The 20236-nt window shown below is 35.7% G+C and overlaps 1 protein-coding gene across 11 annotated transcripts in view; it reads left to right on the top strand.

Moving 5' to 3' along the window:
• The window catches only part of inpp4b (inositol polyphosphate-4-phosphatase type II B), a 408611-nt gene that overhangs the window by 323560 nt on the left and 64815 nt on the right, over positions 1–20236 (top strand). For all 11 annotated transcript variants that reach the window (XM_088633072.1, XM_088633066.1, XM_088633061.1 and 8 more), the window contains 2 exons: positions 13380–13484; positions 17683–17791. In XM_088633072.1, the coding sequence (XP_088489198.1) occupies positions 13380–13484; positions 17683–17791 (214 nt within the window). The remainder of the gene's footprint in view (positions 1–13379; positions 13485–17682; positions 17792–20236) is intronic.

The following is a 20236-nucleotide window of genomic DNA, read 5'->3' as shown; positions in this document are numbered from 1 at the left end:
CACAGAATGTAGTTTTTAACTGCATGTGATCCGAATACTGAAAATAGTGCAGTACTTTTATCAACTACAATGCAATATACAGTATGTGACAAAGTAATTCAGATCAGTACTCAAAACTGGCCCCTTTTTGTTTTTTACATGTTTATTTGATTTTAAATATATCTTCTTAAAGCCACCATCTGTAATATATTTTGATAATTAAAATCTAAAATACCATTAACTGTTTCCTCATTTCTATATATGCACAAATACTAATAATTCTCTATACTGTAATTAAAAATTAAAATTTGATCAGCGTTATACAGTGTATCTCATTTGGAGATGTGGGAGCAACTTGGTAACAACGTTCTGTCTCAACGATGTAATCATTGTATTGAATTAAATTGTTACTAGTATGCATGCACTATGATTAGATCAGGAAAGCACCAATGGGTTACAAAATGGCAAATTAAAAAACAGAGGTCCAGTTCAGGCTCCATTAATTGCATGCAATCCCCTTTTCAGAAAAAAAATACTGTATAACCACGTTACATTTTAAAACGGTATCTAAGCTATGAATTTTCTATGTCTGTATAACATAAAATGTTATATTATCTAGAAATATGAGACTAAGAAAAAACAGATTCAATTAAACTACTGTTTCAGTAACATCTAACACAATGCAAGTTTCACTTATCGATTTTCTTTGAGCAGTGAAGGGTTGAATTCGGCAGAATCTTCGTATACCGCAGTGCGCTTTCTGCTGACGTGAATTTTGATGCATATTCTAGATGGCTGCATCTGTGAAACCAGGAAGGCAAGAAGACATCAATTCTTGGTAGCTCTAACAGTCTGTTACCTTGTATCCCGTTTTAGCATGAAGCATGGCAGGCACAGAGAGTACAATAATTTGACTAACCCCGCTTTCAACTCATAAAGCTGAAAAAACTTTGTGACTGATGTGTGAATTTAGGATATTTATGTTCTTCGCGTATTGTATCAGTGATTCCTTTCTAATGCATCATCCTTTCTCTTGGTTGGAATTTCAACCTTTTAAGTTAGAACAGCTGCCAAAACTGTGCAGTATAACTCTAAGTTAAATATTACTAAGATTCCTTCTTATTACTGTTGCAGTACATCCAGTTTTGTCCAGTGATAATTATGTGGCCCTGGTGCTTTTCTCAATAATAAGGGTCAATTTAATTGAAATAAAGCATATTTGTTATTAATAACAATAACAATAACACAGTGGTTAGCCTCACAATGCTGGGCCCTGGGTTCCATTTCAGTCCTGGGATGCTATCTATGTAGAGTTTGTACTGTATGTTCTCCACGTGTTTACATGAGTTTCATCCAAGTGCTCTGTTTTCCTCCCATTCTCCGAATACATACTGGTAAGTTTATCGGCTTCTGGGAAAACTGGTACTGGTGCGAGTGTGTGTGTGTCTGCCCTGAGATGGACTGGCATCCCTTCCAGGGTGTGACCCGCCTTTTGCTTGTTGCTTTCTGGGATAGGCTTAGCGGTTAGAAGATGGATGGATAGATGTTATTGATAAGACAGGTGTTTCAGCACTGTTTCAAAGAACATGTTCAAGCCAGTTATTTTTCTAAACTGCATAATGATAAATAATTAACTGAAGACAGCAGGGAACCAATGTGTGATTGTTTGTAAAAGACTAAAATGGGATTTGGAAAAAGATTTGGATTTTACAGACTGTGAAACATCCTGGGAGTCTTCAAACAGAACAATGTTGCCCGAGGTCTGAGTATCAAACAAGACTCTTCCTTAATCTGATCAGCATTATCTAAGATTTTGATACCAAATGCAAGGAATGAAGAGGCTTGCCTTGTGGTGTGATTATTTATTTTATGGAACTAGCCACTAAGACTCCAGAAACATTTTCATATCTCCCGTCCTGTTGAATTTACTACAATTGCACTGACCTTTTTTTTAATTAAAGGAAATCATGAACATGCTTGAAGCTAGATGTACATTTATAAAACAAAATCTCACACAAGCTATTGACTGAGGACAATCCTCTTTGCATCGATCTAACCCCTGCACCCGAATTCTTAAGTAATTTGATTTTACCTTGTTTTGTATACCAAGCATGCCCTGAAGCACATTTCATATTCGGTATACAGCAGATATTGTTCTTCTACTTTGGCTCCATCTTCTGAAGAATTAGAAGGGAGAACTAAAGCTAATGAGCTCAGAAATTTGTGAGATGCTTTATTTCTTTTAAGAAAGTGATTTTCTCCATTTAACAACACAGACAGAGCTTTTTGATACATGCTGAGGGACAATCTTTTAATTTAATGGATGCACAATACATTTATAGTTGTTTTTGATTTTTTATCCATCCTGAAATTGGTGTGATGGTTTGCACTGATGAAGCTACTGGTGGGTATTCTGCTAATTCCAGATGTTTTATGGGGAGTTTGCATGTTGCCCACCTTGGCCCCTGTGTTGTTTTCTCCAGATGGCATCCAGTCCAGGCTGTACAGCATCTTACTTCTTCCCAGTTACTTACTCTGTTGTTATTCTTCACCCTCTAAAGATGAAGTGATTACTGGTGGTTTGACACAAATGTATTATTCCTGAAGCTGTAATACTAAATATAGGAAACCAAGGAGACCAGTCTTTGAATGTTTTTCATGGTCTGAGATATGGGAAAAAGCCATTCACAATTTTTTATTCTTTTGGTGACATGTTCATTGACAGTTTTAAATCATTCCTAAAGCCAACAACATTTCAGACCATTTTCTGTTGGCTTTGGTTATGGAAAGATATTGCCACATGATTAAGTAAATTACTGCAGTTCTTCAGAGTTGTCATTACTTTTCAGTGGTTTTTCTTTTTGCACAATTGGATCACAATTTGTTTCATTTTTATAGAAATCTAGGTAGGATCCTGTTTATATGCACTTCTAAAAAAACCTAGATAAAATACAAATCTGAAGTAAAAAACATGTCATACTATAAAATAATCAAATAAAATTAGAGTAAAACTCAATTATACATTAACATATATTATAAAACGTAAGCATTCAAGTGACTTTTATAACTTTTAGCTTGTTGAAAAGTCATCTTAAAAACAACCACCATCACAGACATTTTGACCATTTTATGCAATAAGATGTTCAGTTGTGAAGTCGTACAAAAGAAGAATCTATCACTCCTTGTGTAGAGCCTGGTCTCATAGTTTGTAGCACACAAAGATGAATAAGCAGATCTCAGGTAAAGTGCCAAACTATACTCTGACAACAACTTTAACATATCTGGGAGTTAGACTGTTCAATTCCATTTTTGTTAGCCAGAGAAACTTAGAATCTGTTTTAAGATCTACAATTTCTAAATCTGAGCTTTTACAGGAAGCCACAGTGTACACAGGATAGGAGCTATAAGCTGAGGCAGCATAGTTTCTTTTAGCACCAGTAAGAAAGGATCTAGAGTAGTTGAATCTTGATAACTTGATGATAATTATTAATTTTTCAGCATCAAATAGATCAAAGACTTTGTTCGGGCAGTGTTATGCAGTTAAAAATAACACTTCTAACATGGGCTTCAAGTGACATTCCAAGATAAAAAATAACACCAAAGGCTTCTAACCTTGGTCATGGGTTTGATTTAAGAGCTGTCAACAACAACACTGAAATCACCGATGTAGGACAGATGATGTTGGGTCATCTTCAGAATTATGTCTGAGTTTAAGAAACTTCTATTACAGTACATCTATACCCTAATATCAGTTAGACAGTATTTCAAAATGGCATCGGTAGTATCTGATTTATATTTTATTTAATGTTATCAACATACTGTAGCTGTGAAACTGAAGTCTGTGGTAGCAAGTGAGAGTCAATATCCATCCATCCATTTTCTAGACACGTACTGTAATCCAGTTCGGGGTCGCGGGGGAGCCGGAGCCTATCCCGGCAAACAAAAGGTGTAGAAACACCAGGGCCAGTCTTCCCAAAAGCCAGTTAACCAGATCACCTGGTCAATAACCCATACGAACACAGGAGGAACACACAAACTCCACACAGATAGCAATCCAGAAATTGAACACAGGGCCCCAGCTCTATGAGGCAGCGATGCTAACCACTGTGTCACCATGCATTGCCAACATATACAGGAAAGGCCCAGCAGATAAATCTACAGAACATCCTGGGTAACTGCAACATCATCAGATTGAAAACAAACAAGATTTACGAATTGTCTCCTATTAACTAAATGGGATCCTAACCAATATAAGGTATGAACTATTAACCCTAAATAGTTTTCTGCACAATCCAGAAAATCAAAAGTTGTTCTCAAGTTCAGAAGGAAAAGAATTTAAAAGAAAGTGACCCAGATTCAGAAACTATCAGCAAGTCTTTAACTACTTTCACAAGATTATTCCACAGCTCATTATATGCAAGATAAGATTGCAATTGAGGGGCAGCCAGGCATTCCGGAGTTTTTGTCGTCTTTGTCCCTCTGTTTTTAGTGTTGACCCGGTTTAACACAGGTGTGATTGCAGCAGACTTTAAGCATGTCAATGCAAGTCCGGATATCAATTAATGAGGTTAGTAAGGGATGGACAAAGAGCACAGAAACTAGATCTGAGTAGGGGTATAGAAAAGGAGCCTGAATTTTAGCTACTGACTAATCAGATAAATCGCATGTCAGTTGTACAATGAGAAAAACTGAATTCTGTAACAGAAGGTGAGAAAATGTGATAAGATTGTAGAAAGGGAGGTTAGAAGATAATATTGGGTAAAAATTGCATGAAAGTGTTAATAGCTGAGCAAAAGGAAGGGAAAAGCTTGATAGGCATTTTGTTGATGGTGGAACATATGACTGTGTAACTTAACAGCTGATCTATACTTAAGCCTATAATTGAAGGTGAGCGACTTCCTACATACAGTAACTGCCTTTTAAAGCATTTTTTAGCAAATTAAAAGTATTTGCAAACCAAGATTTCTTAAGTGCAATGAAAAGCCCATACAGTATATCTAATTTATATTTAATTGGAAAATCATTCATCTTATACACCATTCATATTGTAGAACATTCCCATTTCTAAATCATTGAGCTTTATTTGAACAATTTGAATCATACAGTACATGATATAAAAAGGCATCATGATTAAAGATTCTATAGCAGTTTTGCCCCAAACTTTTTTTATATATTAAATAAAATTAAGTCTTGATCATTCTTTATTTTAAGTGGCATTTGATTAATTCCTCTTATCCTTTTGAAAAGATAGTTGGCATTTACACAGAGCACAGATCACACAAAATCCTTTTTCATTTTAAATAAAAAGTGCATATTTAAATTAGACAGTAGTGATTCTGTTCAGTTTTTTTAAATTCTAACATAAAAAGGTAAGAATGGATAAAGAAGAGAGTTGACCATTGACATTACCTATCTCATCCGGTAGCTATTGATCTAAGGATCTCATCCAGCTGCTACTGAAGTGATGATATCGCCTTCAACATCATGGCTGGTTATATTGGTTCTAGATACCGTACAAAGAAGTGCTCAGTTAAAATGCACTTCTCCATAGTTTCCAATTGTGCCCTCTAGTTTGTGTATCGCTGTTGATGCATAGTATTGAGTTTGTCAAGGCCTTTGATGATTTTAAAGATACATAAAGCAGATATCTCTTTAGTTTGCTCTGTTCAAGCCTAAAAGGTCTCATTTCTTTTAATTTGTCATTCCTTTAATCCCAGGAAGCTTTATAGTTTCCTTTAGACGGATTCTAGAGCCAGTACTTTTTCATGCCAGCATTAAGCTATTTCTTTTTTTTAATAGAATAAAAAATAGTAACGTCTTATTAAAGATCAGATAAATGAAATGAATAAGTCTGAGAAAAGAAGTGCATCATGCAGTCATACACAGAATTTGAATACTCTGAATTTGTATTTTAATTGTAACGTATTAGTGGATTAGACTTTCTAATTGGGGGTCAGAAATAATTTCCTTGTTTTGCATGAATTAAACAAAGACACAAGGCACTACAAATACAACCTACTTGTGCTGAATAGCGTAGGCAAAATAAAGTTTTTTATTCTTTAATTTTTCTTAGTTTGATGATGGAACATACTCTGTTACTAGTCTATAGATAGATAGATACTTTATTGATCCCGTGAGGGAAATTGCAGTGCAACAGCAGCTTTACACAGACAACACAGCCACAGTGTAGCGAATGATACAATAATAATAATAGTACAATACATACAATACAATCAGTACAGTGAGGGGTGCACTAAAAGAGTTACTCTCAGTCCGGACACACAAAGAACAAACTAGAACAGAACAGTATGCAGAAAAATCGTATCACACATATGAATATAAATATAGATGTAAATATAGATATAGATATAAATATAAATGTATTGCACGGGTCCCTAAAATATATTGCACAAAAAACGGTTGTAAACGGGAAAAGAAAGAGAACAGGTGTAGCAGTAGATGTGTTCAGTCCAGAAACAGGTCACTGTCAATGTTACCTCTGCCCAGACGCAAGGTGGATACGTTGTACAGTCTTATGGCAGAAGGCAAGAATGACCTCCTGTAGCGCTCCCTGTCGCTCCGTGGATGAATCAGTCTATTGCTGAACGTGCTCTTCATTCCTGCAAGCCTGTCATAGAGGGGATGGGAGATGTTGTCCATGATGGCCCCTAGTTTGGACACCATTCTCCTCTCAGCCACTGCCTCCAAGGGGTCCAGATCAGACCCAATGACAGAGCTTGCTCTCCTGATGAGCTTGTTCAGCCTTTTAGAATCCACTGCTCTAATCCCAGGGCCCCAGCATACCACTGCGTAGAAAATGGCGCTCGCTACCACCGACTGATAGAACATATGTAGCATCTTACTACATACATTGAAGGACCTGAGCCTCCTCAAGAAGTAAAGTCGGCTCTGTCCCTTCTTATAGATGGCCTCGATGTTCTTAGACCATTCCAGTCTATCGTCAATGTGGACTCCCAGGTACTCGTAGGAGTCCACCATCTCCACGCCACTCCCATGGATGTAGACAGGAGTAGGTTTGACCTTTTTCCTCCTGACATCTACCACCAGTTCCTTTGTCTTTGTTACATTCAGTTCCAAGTGGTTCTCCCCACATATACAATTACAATCCACTAAAATACAATTTCAGTGGAAACAAAGGCAATAATGCATGTGCATAATACATTTACAGTACATGTATATTTCAATAGAAATTCAGAAGTTATTTGCAGAACATAGAGTTAACTTACAGTGCCGTGAAAAAGTATCCTATTATTTCATATTTGTCACTCTGGATGTTTTCAGATCTTTAGACAAAATCTAGTATTAAATAAAGGGAACCTGAGTGAACACTTTTTTTATTATTTGTATTTCATTTATTTAATAAATAGTTATCCAACACCCATATCTCCCGTGTGAAAAAATAATTGCCCCTTAATACTTAACACTTAATAACTGGTTCCACCACCTTTACCTGCAATGACTGCAACCAAACGCTTCCTATAATTCTTCCTGCCACAGCATCTCTATTGGGTTTAGGTCTGGACTCTGTCCAGGCCACTCCAAAACTTTAATTTAGCTTCTTTTCAGCCATTCTGATGTGGACTTGCTTTTGTGTTTTGGATCATTGTCTTTCTGCATAACCCAACTACGCTTCAGCTTCAGCTCACGGACAGATGAACAGACATTCTCCTCAAGAATTTTCTGATACAGAGCAGAATTCATGGTTCCTTCAATTATGGCAAATCGTCCAAGCATCCCCACACCAAATCAAATCAAAATCAAATCAAAGTTTATTTATCAAATGCACAACAATACGGCGTGCAGTAGTAGTTGCTGGCAATGAAATGTCTTTTTCTGCGAGCTCACAAAAATTACAAGAATCACAAAAATTCACAAAAACACAAAAATCACAAAATTGAGGTTACATTTTTGAAATTGAATAAAACTCAATGTGAGTAGAGCTGTTATGTGTCCATGGTGTATGTAATATATACATGTAGTGCAGTTATGCTGAATATAGTGAGTGAATATACACCATCACACTATCACCACCATGTCTGGCTGTAGGTATGATGTTCTTACTGCATTTGCTTTACACCAGACATAATGAGATCCATGTCATCCAAAAAGTTCCACTTTTGGCTCATGTGTCCATAGAATATCCTACCAAAAAGCTTGGGAATCATCCAGGTGCTTCTTGGCAAATGAGAGGTGAGCATTTATGTTCTTCTTGGTTAGCAGTGGTTTCTGCCCATTTTTGCCCAGTCTCTTTCTGATTGTGGAGTCATGAACACTGCAAGAGAAGCTTGCAGTTGGATGTTTTTTTAGGATCCTTTGTGGCTTACTGGATGATTTTATGCTGCTCCCTTGGAGAACTTTTGGCAGGCCGGTCCTGGGAAGATTCACTACTGTTCTTAGTGTTCTCCATTTGGAGATTATGGCTCTCACTGTGGTTTGGTTGACTGTAACCCCAGACTGATAGATATCAACAACTTTTTTTCTGATCACTTCAGAAATTTCCTTTGATTGTGGTATAATGTGCTTGTTGAATATTTGTGCAGGCATCTTGACCTTGATGGTAAGGGTAAAAATAAGTGAGGTTTATATTGACCAGGGCTGGCTGTTATTTGTTCACTCATGTTCCCTTTATCTAATGTTAGATTTTGTTTGAAGACGTGGAAAATTCTGTGTCATTAATGTTCAATAATAGAGGAAATCAGTAGGGGTCAAATACTTTTTCATGGCACTGTAGATTTATTTTGAACCTTTCTTTCTTATGTAGTTCTGACTTTAAAAATATTTTTCTAGTTACAAGATGCCTTTTTTCATATCATTTCCTAACGGTGTTTTAAAATTCCAGAATAACATTGTCATGAACTGAGTGCACTACAAAGATTTTTAGTTGCTTTTAAAAAGACAAATAGGTTAGACTTCATCCAGAATTGCTTTCAAAGTGCAATATTGGCTGTAAGTGCTGTTTCTGTAATGACGCAAAACTATACACCATAACCTGCAGCATTCTTTATGCTGAGAAATTCATGATACAGGAAGATTAAAGTCAATCCATTTTGACCAAACCACAAAGTCCAACAATTATTTGTATAATCCATACTTAAAATATTCATGTGCTGAACTCAAGCTGTTAATGGGGATAGAATTCCTCAGATAGGCTAACAAGAGTCTTCAGACGGGTTTATCCAGGGAACAGATGGGAGCACAGAAAGGCCATTCTGTCTGGGAGTGCAAAGCTCGGAATAATAGAGGGTTACATGTACTATAAACATACTATACTATAAACATTGTTTCTAAGTCACGTTTAGTACACTAATACATACACAAATATTTAAACCTATCCTAATACAGTAGGCTAAAGTTGTATAAATCCTGCATACAAATGATAAAGCATACTAGCAAGGTATGATTTGCAATATGTTATATACTAATTTAATATACTGTATATATAATATTAGTATACTGTATATTTTTTGCTTTAAAAAGTTTTTAGCTATTTTGTTATTTTATCATTCTTGACAATTGATAAGAAAACTCATTTTACAGTGATGACCTGGAGACCCATTCTATTCAACAGGGCATTTATTGGAACAAATCCAGTGAAGTACCTTATTTAAGCATACAGCAGTAGTGCCCCGCCCAAGATTTGCACCAATTACAATAGGCATTAAAATGCAACAAGACAATGTATTCCCACACACAGCAAGGGCTATAGCACTATACACTTCAACTGTTACCCCAGGCACTGGAACTCACACCATTGAATTTTTGTCTGTTCGGTCCAATGAAAGAAGCTTTTCTGAGATCTGAGCTTCATTGGTGATGAGACCAATTGGTGTTACAGGAAGGGCTCTTGGACTAGGTTTCATTGTTTCCTCATTTGGGCATCCATAACCTTGTATGAAGCATTGACATATGTGTACCGATGTGCAGAGGGATTTCTGTGACATGTATTTGATGGATAATTCACATAACGTGGCAATTTACGCTGATGCATATACATTTATCATGTAAAGAGGTTTGTTAACTTCTAATTCATTAGATACACATTAATGGCATTTGTATAGATTTAATAAAGGGCACATACACAGGAAGCTAAACAAATCTTTGGATTTTAAATTTCTGTAACAAACCTTTTATACTCAAGCATTAAAAGTGTTAGGAATGCTGGCTACTGCCACAACAGCACATCTGATCTGTAACCCAAACACACACTTACTCAGCATCTTCTGGCACACCTGCTCTGTCACACTTCAGTTCTTTCTCATCCCACAGAAAGCAGCTCATTATCGTAATGAATCGTTCTCATTCTCTTTACTGTGGACCCCCCCTGCTAAGGAGAGCTCATAAAAATCATGAGGAGGGGGTTCCATTATTTGTGCAAGGCTGAGTTCAATACAAACATTCAATCACACACATCTCTTGCAAGTGTGTTTGGAGATATTCTTCTGTACCTCTGTATCAATCCTAATCAAGAGTATGCTAAGCAAAAGAAGAAGAAATGCTATATTAAGAAGCAGCAAAAATGTTCAAGAAGTGGCTTGATTTTCTGGTAAAATTGCAGGCACACAAATATATGTCTTATTAAATGATAGTAGTAATAAACATGGTAATAGAAATATTAATTATAATATTTCAGGACAGTATGTTCCTTTTTTAAAATTAGTTCATATAATTGAAAACAACAAAATAGAGCCTTCTATTGCACTTGATTTACACAGAAAAATTACTGTTGTGATCACGTCATTCTGAATTTTGTTCAGTGTCACAGAAATAATTGTCAAGATTGTCGGGATTGTTCCTGGGTGAATTATAAAACTAATGGACTAATTTGACTAATAGAATCAGGGAGCAACAGATTGAGTTAGATAACATGTTCTTACGTTCTTTTGAGTTGTCTGAGTGTTTTCAGAAACTGAAAGAAAAATGGTTTTGGAAAAATAGCTGTGGTCATAGCCTGTGTATGTGATGCATAGAATAAGTGTCAGGCAATTCTCCACAGCAAATAGAATCTAAAATACAATACTAATATTTTACTGTTCCTGGTCATATTCAGACTGACCTCTGAAGCCAAAATCATTATTAGGCTGGTTTCACATATTTGCAGCACTTTACAAATTCCTAAAATGCAATCATATACATACAATAGCATATATTAATTCAATTTCTTTGTCTCTTTCTTTCTTCTTGCAAGTGGCTTAAAAAGTATTGCAAAGGAATATTATACAGCTCATGGTATGAAAACAATTAGTCAAGTTTAGAAGTTTACATTTTAAAATGTACAAAATGTTGTACTTTAAAAAGTACAATATAGTATATAACAGCGTGCAGTTTACTTTTTTATGAGATAGTCCCCCTTTATTAAACTGCAGTGTACTTTTAGTTCTGTTAGTGGCTTGACACAGATTTTGATGTATGTTCATCTAAAGCAAAACTGCAGCCTTCAGTGGGTCCCTGGGAGTTCTGGGATGGCATGTCTGTTTTCCTTTTGTGTACCAAGAAACACTGCTTTCCAAAAAGTGGTAAAACCGGCTTTCCTTACACCCAGAGACCACCTGGGTAAACAGATGGGAATTTGATCTTGTAGATTTGTCTTCTCTGCCTGCATCTGCTGTATGACCTGAAATTTGTTTTGTGTGACACACATACAGGACTTGATTGAATGAAAAGAAAATTGCCTTACAATCATGGCATCTTCTAATGGCGCTTCCACTCGAGGTTATTAGCCTTGTTTTATTTAGCCCGTGCTTTCGGCGCCTGCCTCCTGTGAAGGTCTCAGATTTTGGATAGATCAATGTTGAAAGGAAGTGAATTATTTCGGCTTACTCGTCAGCCATCGCAATGTAGATAGTTTCCTCCACTCTGTCTCTATTTTTACTATCTCAGTTTTGACACTCAGCTCGGGGATAACAGAGAGTTAGGTGCCCTTAGACATTGTTTTGTATGGTTTACACTGACCTCCATCTGCAATTCCAAAGGTCAACATATAGGCTGAAACCACTGTAACACCCTATGTTTGAATTCTTGTCAAAAACCCAGCATTGTATATGTGTTCTGTAGTTTGACAAAAGTGAAGGATTTGGGAACAGGAGAGATATACTTATTATTCTTTATACTTTATAGAATGTGTTTTCTGCAATGAATTATATTCATAAGTAATATCAATGAGTTGACACACGATATTTTCATGGGGTAATTGTTTATCTTCAAGTTTTATAATTGTTGGAATGCTTTTGTATTCTAAGACGGAAGAAAATAACTTATGCCCCTAATCTTTATTTTCAGTTAAAGTAATATGTGAATAAAATGGATAAAAATCAATGACATTTGAGGTAAATGCACCATATCTCTGAAAAACATTCAGTTCAGAAAATATTATTGAATGTACACTGGAGATGTGCAACACACATTCGGGAATGGATTTTATTCATGCGTATACTGCAGTGTGTTTTGGAAGTTGTGTCCTTCTTATAGAGTATCATTTTAAAAATATATGTGTGTTTCTTTTGAGTATTGCTGAAGCAATAAGTCAATGCAGTATAAACACTCAGATGGCGATTACTGTAAGCTATAAACAAAGTCTCTTCTTTTTCTCTTTAAAATTTCTAATTGGGTGTTTAATACGTAGCAGGTGGCACATGTTGTAAGTGCAATAAAATCCTTTGCTTAAAGGATTATAAGGTACGTTAGTAATTCATTTTGGGGTCTCTTTGAGAATTAACATTTGTTTTAATTATGTGAAAAAAAGAATAGAATGGAACAGAGAACCACTCGAAAGTCTTGTACAGTACTTAAGTGCTACTGAAATTGTGGGTAATTCTTCAAGAAGAAACTTTTTTTTTCTTGGCTTGATAGCAGTATGCATTTGTTAAATATATTGGGAGATGGCAGATCAACAGCAGTGTTTGTCCTTGGCGTTAAAATAATTACTGCAGACTGATCTTTTCCCATTTTTCAGATTCAGATAAGAAATGTTTACTCTTATTATGTATACTTTGTGAAACTGTGTAAGCAGTAATACTGTGTAATGTATCCTTCAGTTAAGCAATAACATACTGTGTGGTCAGTGGTAATTGAACATGAAGTAACACAAAGCTAATCTAAAAATTTTACTCAGACCTTTTTTTTAGCTTTTCCTTACAGTCTTACAAGGACAAATGAAAAATGACAAACAAAACCAGTGTTGTGCTCAGAACAATGCGGGTATGATGGGTAATGAAACATTGCATTTTGCTGTTCTGCCAGGAGAACTATTGCTCATGTCTTACAGCAATGCCAAGAGGAGCCTCCTGGCAGGGCAAGAGACTGACTGCTTTCTCTGTAATGAGCAAGAGAATTGAAAAAAATAACACATTTCAGTTTGGTCTTTTTCTTTCTTCTTTTTAAAGGGTCATCTTTCAAACCAAGCTGCAGTAAAGCGGACAAATACTTAGAATTCATCCCCATTAATCTACACACTCAAAGAATGCAGGTTAGCTGCCCAAGGAAAACGGGTATGTAAACACAACTTGTCAATTTTGTGCACCTTAAAGTCTTCTTTCCCAACAGGTTTGTTGCCAGTTCCCTAAGTACAGAGTGCCAGCCTTTATATCAGTCATGAGATACAGGAAACTGTCATCTCAACCTAGAGCCATCAAGCCCCCATGGAAAGTAACAAGGACTGACAGTTCTGGGGTTCAGGTCTCCAGGGTTACTGCATGGTGTTTTCTTATGCTCTACTTGTCCTGGTGCAAAGTCAGCCAGTCTAATATAGTTAGCAAGAGGTCATCAGGGAGCTGACAGGTGAACATTAACACAGGTAGACAGGAACACAATGCACTAATTAAGCCTGGTAGTGTTTACTGAAACAGTGTAGGGTATTGCTTTTCCCTAGCTCTACTGTTTCAGAAAGCAAAACTGTCAGATTCTATCATATCAGCTAGCTGTTAGCATCCTTTGCACAAGTTATTTAGATATTTGTGGTTTGATTGATAGAAGAAGAAAAAATATGGGCCTTGAAACCAAGCTCTACTGTGATCATTGATGTTGATAAAAAAACAGCAATTATCTCAAGTTATAATCACCTAGACAATTTCTGAAGAAGTGAACTTAAAAAAGTTTTGTCATTTGGGCTTTGTCTTTTATTATATATTATGTTATGTTACTGTACACTCTGCAAGAATGTAAATTTATATTTAAAATCTACAAGAGGGCAAATTTAAAGCTTCATAAATATTTAGCTTTTGTTACCATAAAGCATGCTGAAATAAATATAAATAATACATTTATCTGTATCATCAATTCATTTTAATGTTTTTATTCTGTAGTCAAGCATATAAACGATGATTTACGACAGAAACATGTTATTTAATAGAGTTTGAGCTGTTCTAATAAGCCTGTTGACTAGCCACTGTATTTGCTTTAAATATCCAATTATTTTTTTCTTTTATTTATAATACCACATTACATTCAATTAATCCAACACAGCCCATAAACTTAATTTGATTTTCTTCTAAGTTATGAAAATGAGTGATTATGTTTCTGCATGATTTCATCTGTTTTGTTTGAATGTACTCCAGTTAAAATGTGAACCATAAGCCTTTTTCTAGCTGCTGGAAGATGATGATTTAGTTGTAATTCCTATCCATTTTTCTCCTTTGACAGACATGCAAGGCAACATTAAAGCAACTCTTACATGCAATGCTTGACTCATCACGGTAGAAAGGAAAACAATGTTTAAAACCCTTTCAGTGTTCATTTTGACATTGTAATGCATAGATTGTTCTGTTTTGAAGGACTTTGGAATCATTCAGTTGTTAATTCTTCTAAATTATCACAATATCAGTTATCCATTCCTCCCTTAAGAGAGATAATATCTTAGCTGCTGTCAGTATTCACTTTTACCAAACTAAGATGAAGAAAGAGCTACTATTCAGTACATGAATGATTGAAATGTATCATCTTTATTTCTTTGTTACCATATTCTGAAGTGTTAGATCCATTTTTAACTGCAGTACCAGGGGGTAGATAAGAAATGTGAAGTCACTACTGAAGGAATACAGTATTTAAAGTTATTACAGCATAGAAAGTAAATGGCTCAATTTTCTATAGGAATAGAAATTGCAGCTTTTTTATTTATATCACTCTGTCCCATATGTATAAAACAAAAATCTTTCCATGTTCTTTTAATTCCATATTTAATCAGTATCTTTTGCTGGTGTCTCTAAATATTTAAACTAGGCTTGAGAGAGCATTCACTGAAATAAGAGACTGTTCTGAAAATAACCAACCTTATCATCTCTTCACATTAGGTATCAGTAGTACAAGTGTTCTGATCAAGTTTCTTACAACCCTTTTCTCCGGGTATTCTAAAACACATTAAACCTTTTCAAAAAGAAATATTACTATAGTTTATGGAATGTATTTTCTTCTGCAACAAAGTCAAGGAAAACAGTAAAAATAAATGCAGTTAAAATTTTGTCAACTCCCCTTTTATTAATACAGTTTTCATGCACTACTGCTTTAAGCTCAAGTAGCTTTGAATGTACAGTACTAATTGCTAGATATCAACAATAAATTCACTTACACAACTATCACTTTTGCTCTTTGACTGCAGCTATTGTACAAATACTTATATACTTATACATTTTTTCACTTCTTTTCAGTTTAAAATTGTTGGTGTTTATTTTAATATTTATTTGTCTAATGCTTGTATTCAAAACAGCATTAATGTAGCTGGTTATTTTACTGGAGAATTTCAGGTGAAGTACCTTTCTGAATGGTACCTACATGGTTACTTATCTGGAATTTGGACCTGTAATCTTCCACAGATTAGCTCCATAGTGCATCCCTATTTTATACTATGACATAGTCATTTTAACAGGATCTAACTCCTTTTAAAATGCAATTAGCTGTCATGTCATATTCCCTAGATCCCAGATTAGCAAAACAAACGCATGAAGTGAAAAAAGGGTAGTAATAGCTGTGCTCTAGCTCTGCAGGACTGAAGAGTGAGTTAAATGGGGTCTGGGGATAGTGATATGTATCACATGTACAGTAAACTGCCTGAATGACTGATAAGATATTCGGTGCCTGTGATGATACCTTTCTTGGCCACACACATCTCATTATCTATTTCTCTTTTCTTCTTTGCTAACAATTGCAAGGCACTTATGAACATTTTTAAAGCTATCCTTTTGAGATTGTATAAAACCCTGTAGTTACAGTTTTTATCAACTCATAGTGGTTAAATCTCTGAGGAAAATTTGGAAGAGTTTGGGGAATTTATAGGTGTATGTAAATGTATCTTTACAAAGTTACCCCCTTTCAAAAAAGATCTGTACCATCATTAAACAGGGCCACTGTGATTGGACAGAAGCAGGGAATCACAGGGAGGCCAGTATACAAGAGGCTGTTACAGTAGAATTGCCAAGGGTGTCTGCTTGTTGTATGGACAAAATAGACTCATTAAAGGTGCAGACTGATTCCTGGCCAAGACTCTGACTAAATGTGCCACTTGAGAATAAATTAGCTTGTCTTATGGGACCTAGCCAATGGGACCTATGATAATTTGAGGCTTGTTTTCTAAGGTTACTACTAAAACTCAAATGAAGGAGTGTCTAATCTAGCCAGTCTCACTTAAAATGAGAGAGAGAATAAGACCACGTTGACATCCTCTTAAGGGAAATGAGGCGATAAATTCTACTGTGAATTAAAAATAAACACCTTGGAAAATGTTTTTGTGTGTAGATTTCCTGGTGTTTTTGAATTGGTGAGCGGTGTGCAACAAACTCAATTCTGCAAAATATTTGGAATATAATTTAGCAAGAAGATGTCACAGTATACTGTATGTGAATTGTGTGTATCTCAGCCCTGTGAAAACAACGCATTAATCAATTCCCCCATTCATTTGCAACATGCCATGACTGATGATTGCAGAGAAGAAGTAGCCACTTGGGGTGGTGAATGCTGCAATATCGTAGCAGTTGGTTGCACACTGGCTTAATATTCACCCAACAGCCATTTCTCATTTGTTAGAATATGTTAGGGTCACTGGTATGTTATTGATCGCCCTTATTGGGACATACATCACCACAGCATGACAAAACCATCTTCAGCATCTTTCCAACTGGTTTCAATAATCCATATCTATGGCAAATAGAGCGACCTGGCAGAATATGGTGCTATAGGCCTTATCATGCTCAGATCCTTGCACATGAACATTGCACATTGCCCTGTTTATAAATGCCAGAGAGATTTCAACTCTGTTGTTGAATGGGTTTGTTGGAGGAGGAGTAATGGCATGGGGTGAGTAATACTAAATCTGATCAGAACTGGGTGTGAAAAAACATCCTCAAAAACAGACCAGCAAAGTTCCATTGTTTAAAAATATTTTTTTTAATAATAAAAATATAAGATCTTACAAGGTTATTTTGTCTTTGTGAGAATATTTAGTATGTGTTTGTGGTAAAACTATCAATACGAGAACTGTGACATTTAAACAAATGCATGTAAACAAGTGCCACGTTGTTAGGGTTTTTATAAAGTACCTGCAAAAACATTTGCTTAACATGCTGACTGCTTTGATAAGGAATAATACTTCAGTCTCCTGTTGCTTGCCATCATGATGATTAACTAGACTTGAACAAGGTATGTGAGATGTTTACAAAGGCATGTCTTAAGTCTTTATCAGCACACTTGCTTCTTTTTCAGATGCAGCTTATGATGTCATTACTGTTGGAGCCCCTGCGGCCCATTTTCAGGGATTTAAAAATGGAGGTCTTCAGAGACTGCTAAGCAGATTTGAAGCAGAAAAAAAGAAGTGAGTAAATCAAATGTAACCTATTTTATTTGCATTACAAATGCAGTTATCATTTTAATGGTCTTTTGCTTAGAAAATGTGTGCTTCTTTTCATGACAGATCTTCCTTTGTGCTTTTCTGCATCATGTACATCCAGAATGTCTAGATATTATCTGAAATATTTTTCAGTTCATACTTTTAACCACTGAGAAATTGTAATGACAGAATAAGAGAGCAGCATATTTTCTAAATCATTAGAAATATCTTTGCAAGTACATACAGTAATGAACAATGGAGGACAAATGCGCCTTGGTTTGCTCCGATATACTAAAGTTTCAAAACCAAAGGAATATATCACTCAATGTAAAAACAATGACATCCCAGCAAACTGAGCAAACGTTTGTTTATTGCTGTCCTAAGTCAGAATTACTTTGATTGTATTGTTGGTGTCAACGTAAAAGTATCTTTTGTGTCAGTGCATCATCTGCTAACTATGCTATTTTTTCTATAAAATTGTCAATGTAATAATATTAGGTGCTGAGCTTATATTTTGAATATATTTTTATGTTTTGTTTTATTTACTGTGCTATATACACATTATTTTAACCGTTTGTAGGCATCAAACCCATGTTTATGGCTTTTTTGAATAACTGCTGAACTTTGCTCATTAGATTTTGTCCTAATCCAGCAGACCCCCAAATGCCTTGATCTTTTTCCTGGTATTGTAAAGGTAATTTAGGATAAGGCAAAGCACATTATGACAGTTCCATCATTTAGCACTAGGACTGAGATCTGGGGCATTGTTCTTTTAACTGGGAAAGGAGATGAAAGTTGCTCACTTGATATTCTGGCCAGATAAACATAAACTAGAGACTACTTTTTTCATATGATTATCTTAGTAATTCTATGTGACTTCTGCAATGCCGTTATAAAATTGCTATAAAAAGGCAATATTTTTACATATTGCAGTATTATGTATGTTGTATCTATTGGTCATTGATTCTTTCTTTTTTGTTAATGGACAAGTACTACATCCTCAGTATCTCTATTGTATAATCAATATTTATTAGTGCCTAAAGTTGACATATTGCTGGGCAATGAACTTTTCAATATGAGATCATTCATGTGGTGCAATAAAACCTTAAAGCCCATTTATCATCCCAATGTGAGAAGGATGAACTTCAGTTATTGTGACTGCTGCATACTTAATTTTCCAGGCCGGTTAGGGATTCAGAATAGGGGGCTCAGTCACTATCAGGAGGTCTTTCTTTGGGCCTTCCTATTTTTAACAAAATAGTCCCCAGCAGTACTGTTGACAGAAGATCTACAACAACCAAGACAACCCCCACTGTTCCCAAAACTTCCTACCTGCAATTTTAATTTTACTCTGAAGAGGAACATTGCTGCTATGCAGGTGTCAAAATTTGAAGCATAAGCAAATTACTGTTTTATTGTTTGGATATTTCTTGGAGTTTTCCAACAAGGAGGGGTAGTTTCTTTCAAGGCTGCTGCTGTCATCATGAGAAAAATCATATAGTGCTGCTGTTGTTATAACCTACATTATATTACAGATTCTTTCTGTAACATAACAAGCTTTTGAATTTCAGGTATATACAAATACACCTCAACATATTGATATCTTGATCAAAGAAAATAACAAACCAGATAATACAAGTAGAAATAAAATAGAAATTAGTATTTAAGCTATTTCAGACTCATGAAAGCAGTTATTGTTTCATAGTAAGGGAAGTGGCAATTTGGAACAGGCTGCTACCAAGCTATGTCATTGAAGCTGATATCCTGGCTTCCTTCAAGAACTGTCTGAATTAGATCCTTGGAACAATGACCGACTAGCAGCCATGTGTAAGAAGGCAGATATTTTATTACAAGATCCTTAGATCAATAAGCTGCTAGAAACCAAATGAATAAGATGGGGTGAACAGCCTCAGCCCATCTGTAACCTTTGATATGCTCTTATTGATATATAGTATCACATTGTCAAATCAGGGGAAGGGCCAAAGTAAATCACATCTGTGAGTGAGTTACTGTGCCACAAGAACCAGAGTGTTTAGATGCAGTGTATAAAACACGACAGTGGAAAGTGTAAAATTGACATTGGGACAAGGTTCTAGGCAGGTGAGAAACAGTCTGCAGTATGTCCAAGTCACTTGTTTCAAATCTGATATACTGTAATAATAGCTATTTTGAAGATTAACAAGAGCTGCCCTGTGCCCTGAGAAAGCTACAAATAATGTCCTGCTGAGGTAAGAAACGTCATGTTATCACGTGTTGTAGTAAAATAGACCCCTTTTTAATAAGGGCACTTAATTACGCAGTGATGTTCTGATGAGATGAAGAGAGAAAGTACAGTATACAGTACTTTAGACTGTTGCATCCTAGCAGGCATCACAGCTGCACTCTTGAAATGAATATTTGAGATCAGCATGGTTTTCAAACAAAAACCTT

Source organism: Lepisosteus platostomus, chromosome 1, assembly GCF_059453375.1.
Source record: "Lepisosteus platostomus isolate fLepPlt1 chromosome 1, fLepPlt1.hap1, whole genome shotgun sequence".
Taxonomy (NCBI): Eukaryota; Metazoa; Chordata; class Actinopteri; order Semionotiformes; family Lepisosteidae; genus Lepisosteus; species Lepisosteus platostomus.
This window is presented reverse-complemented; position numbering and strand designations above follow the sequence as displayed.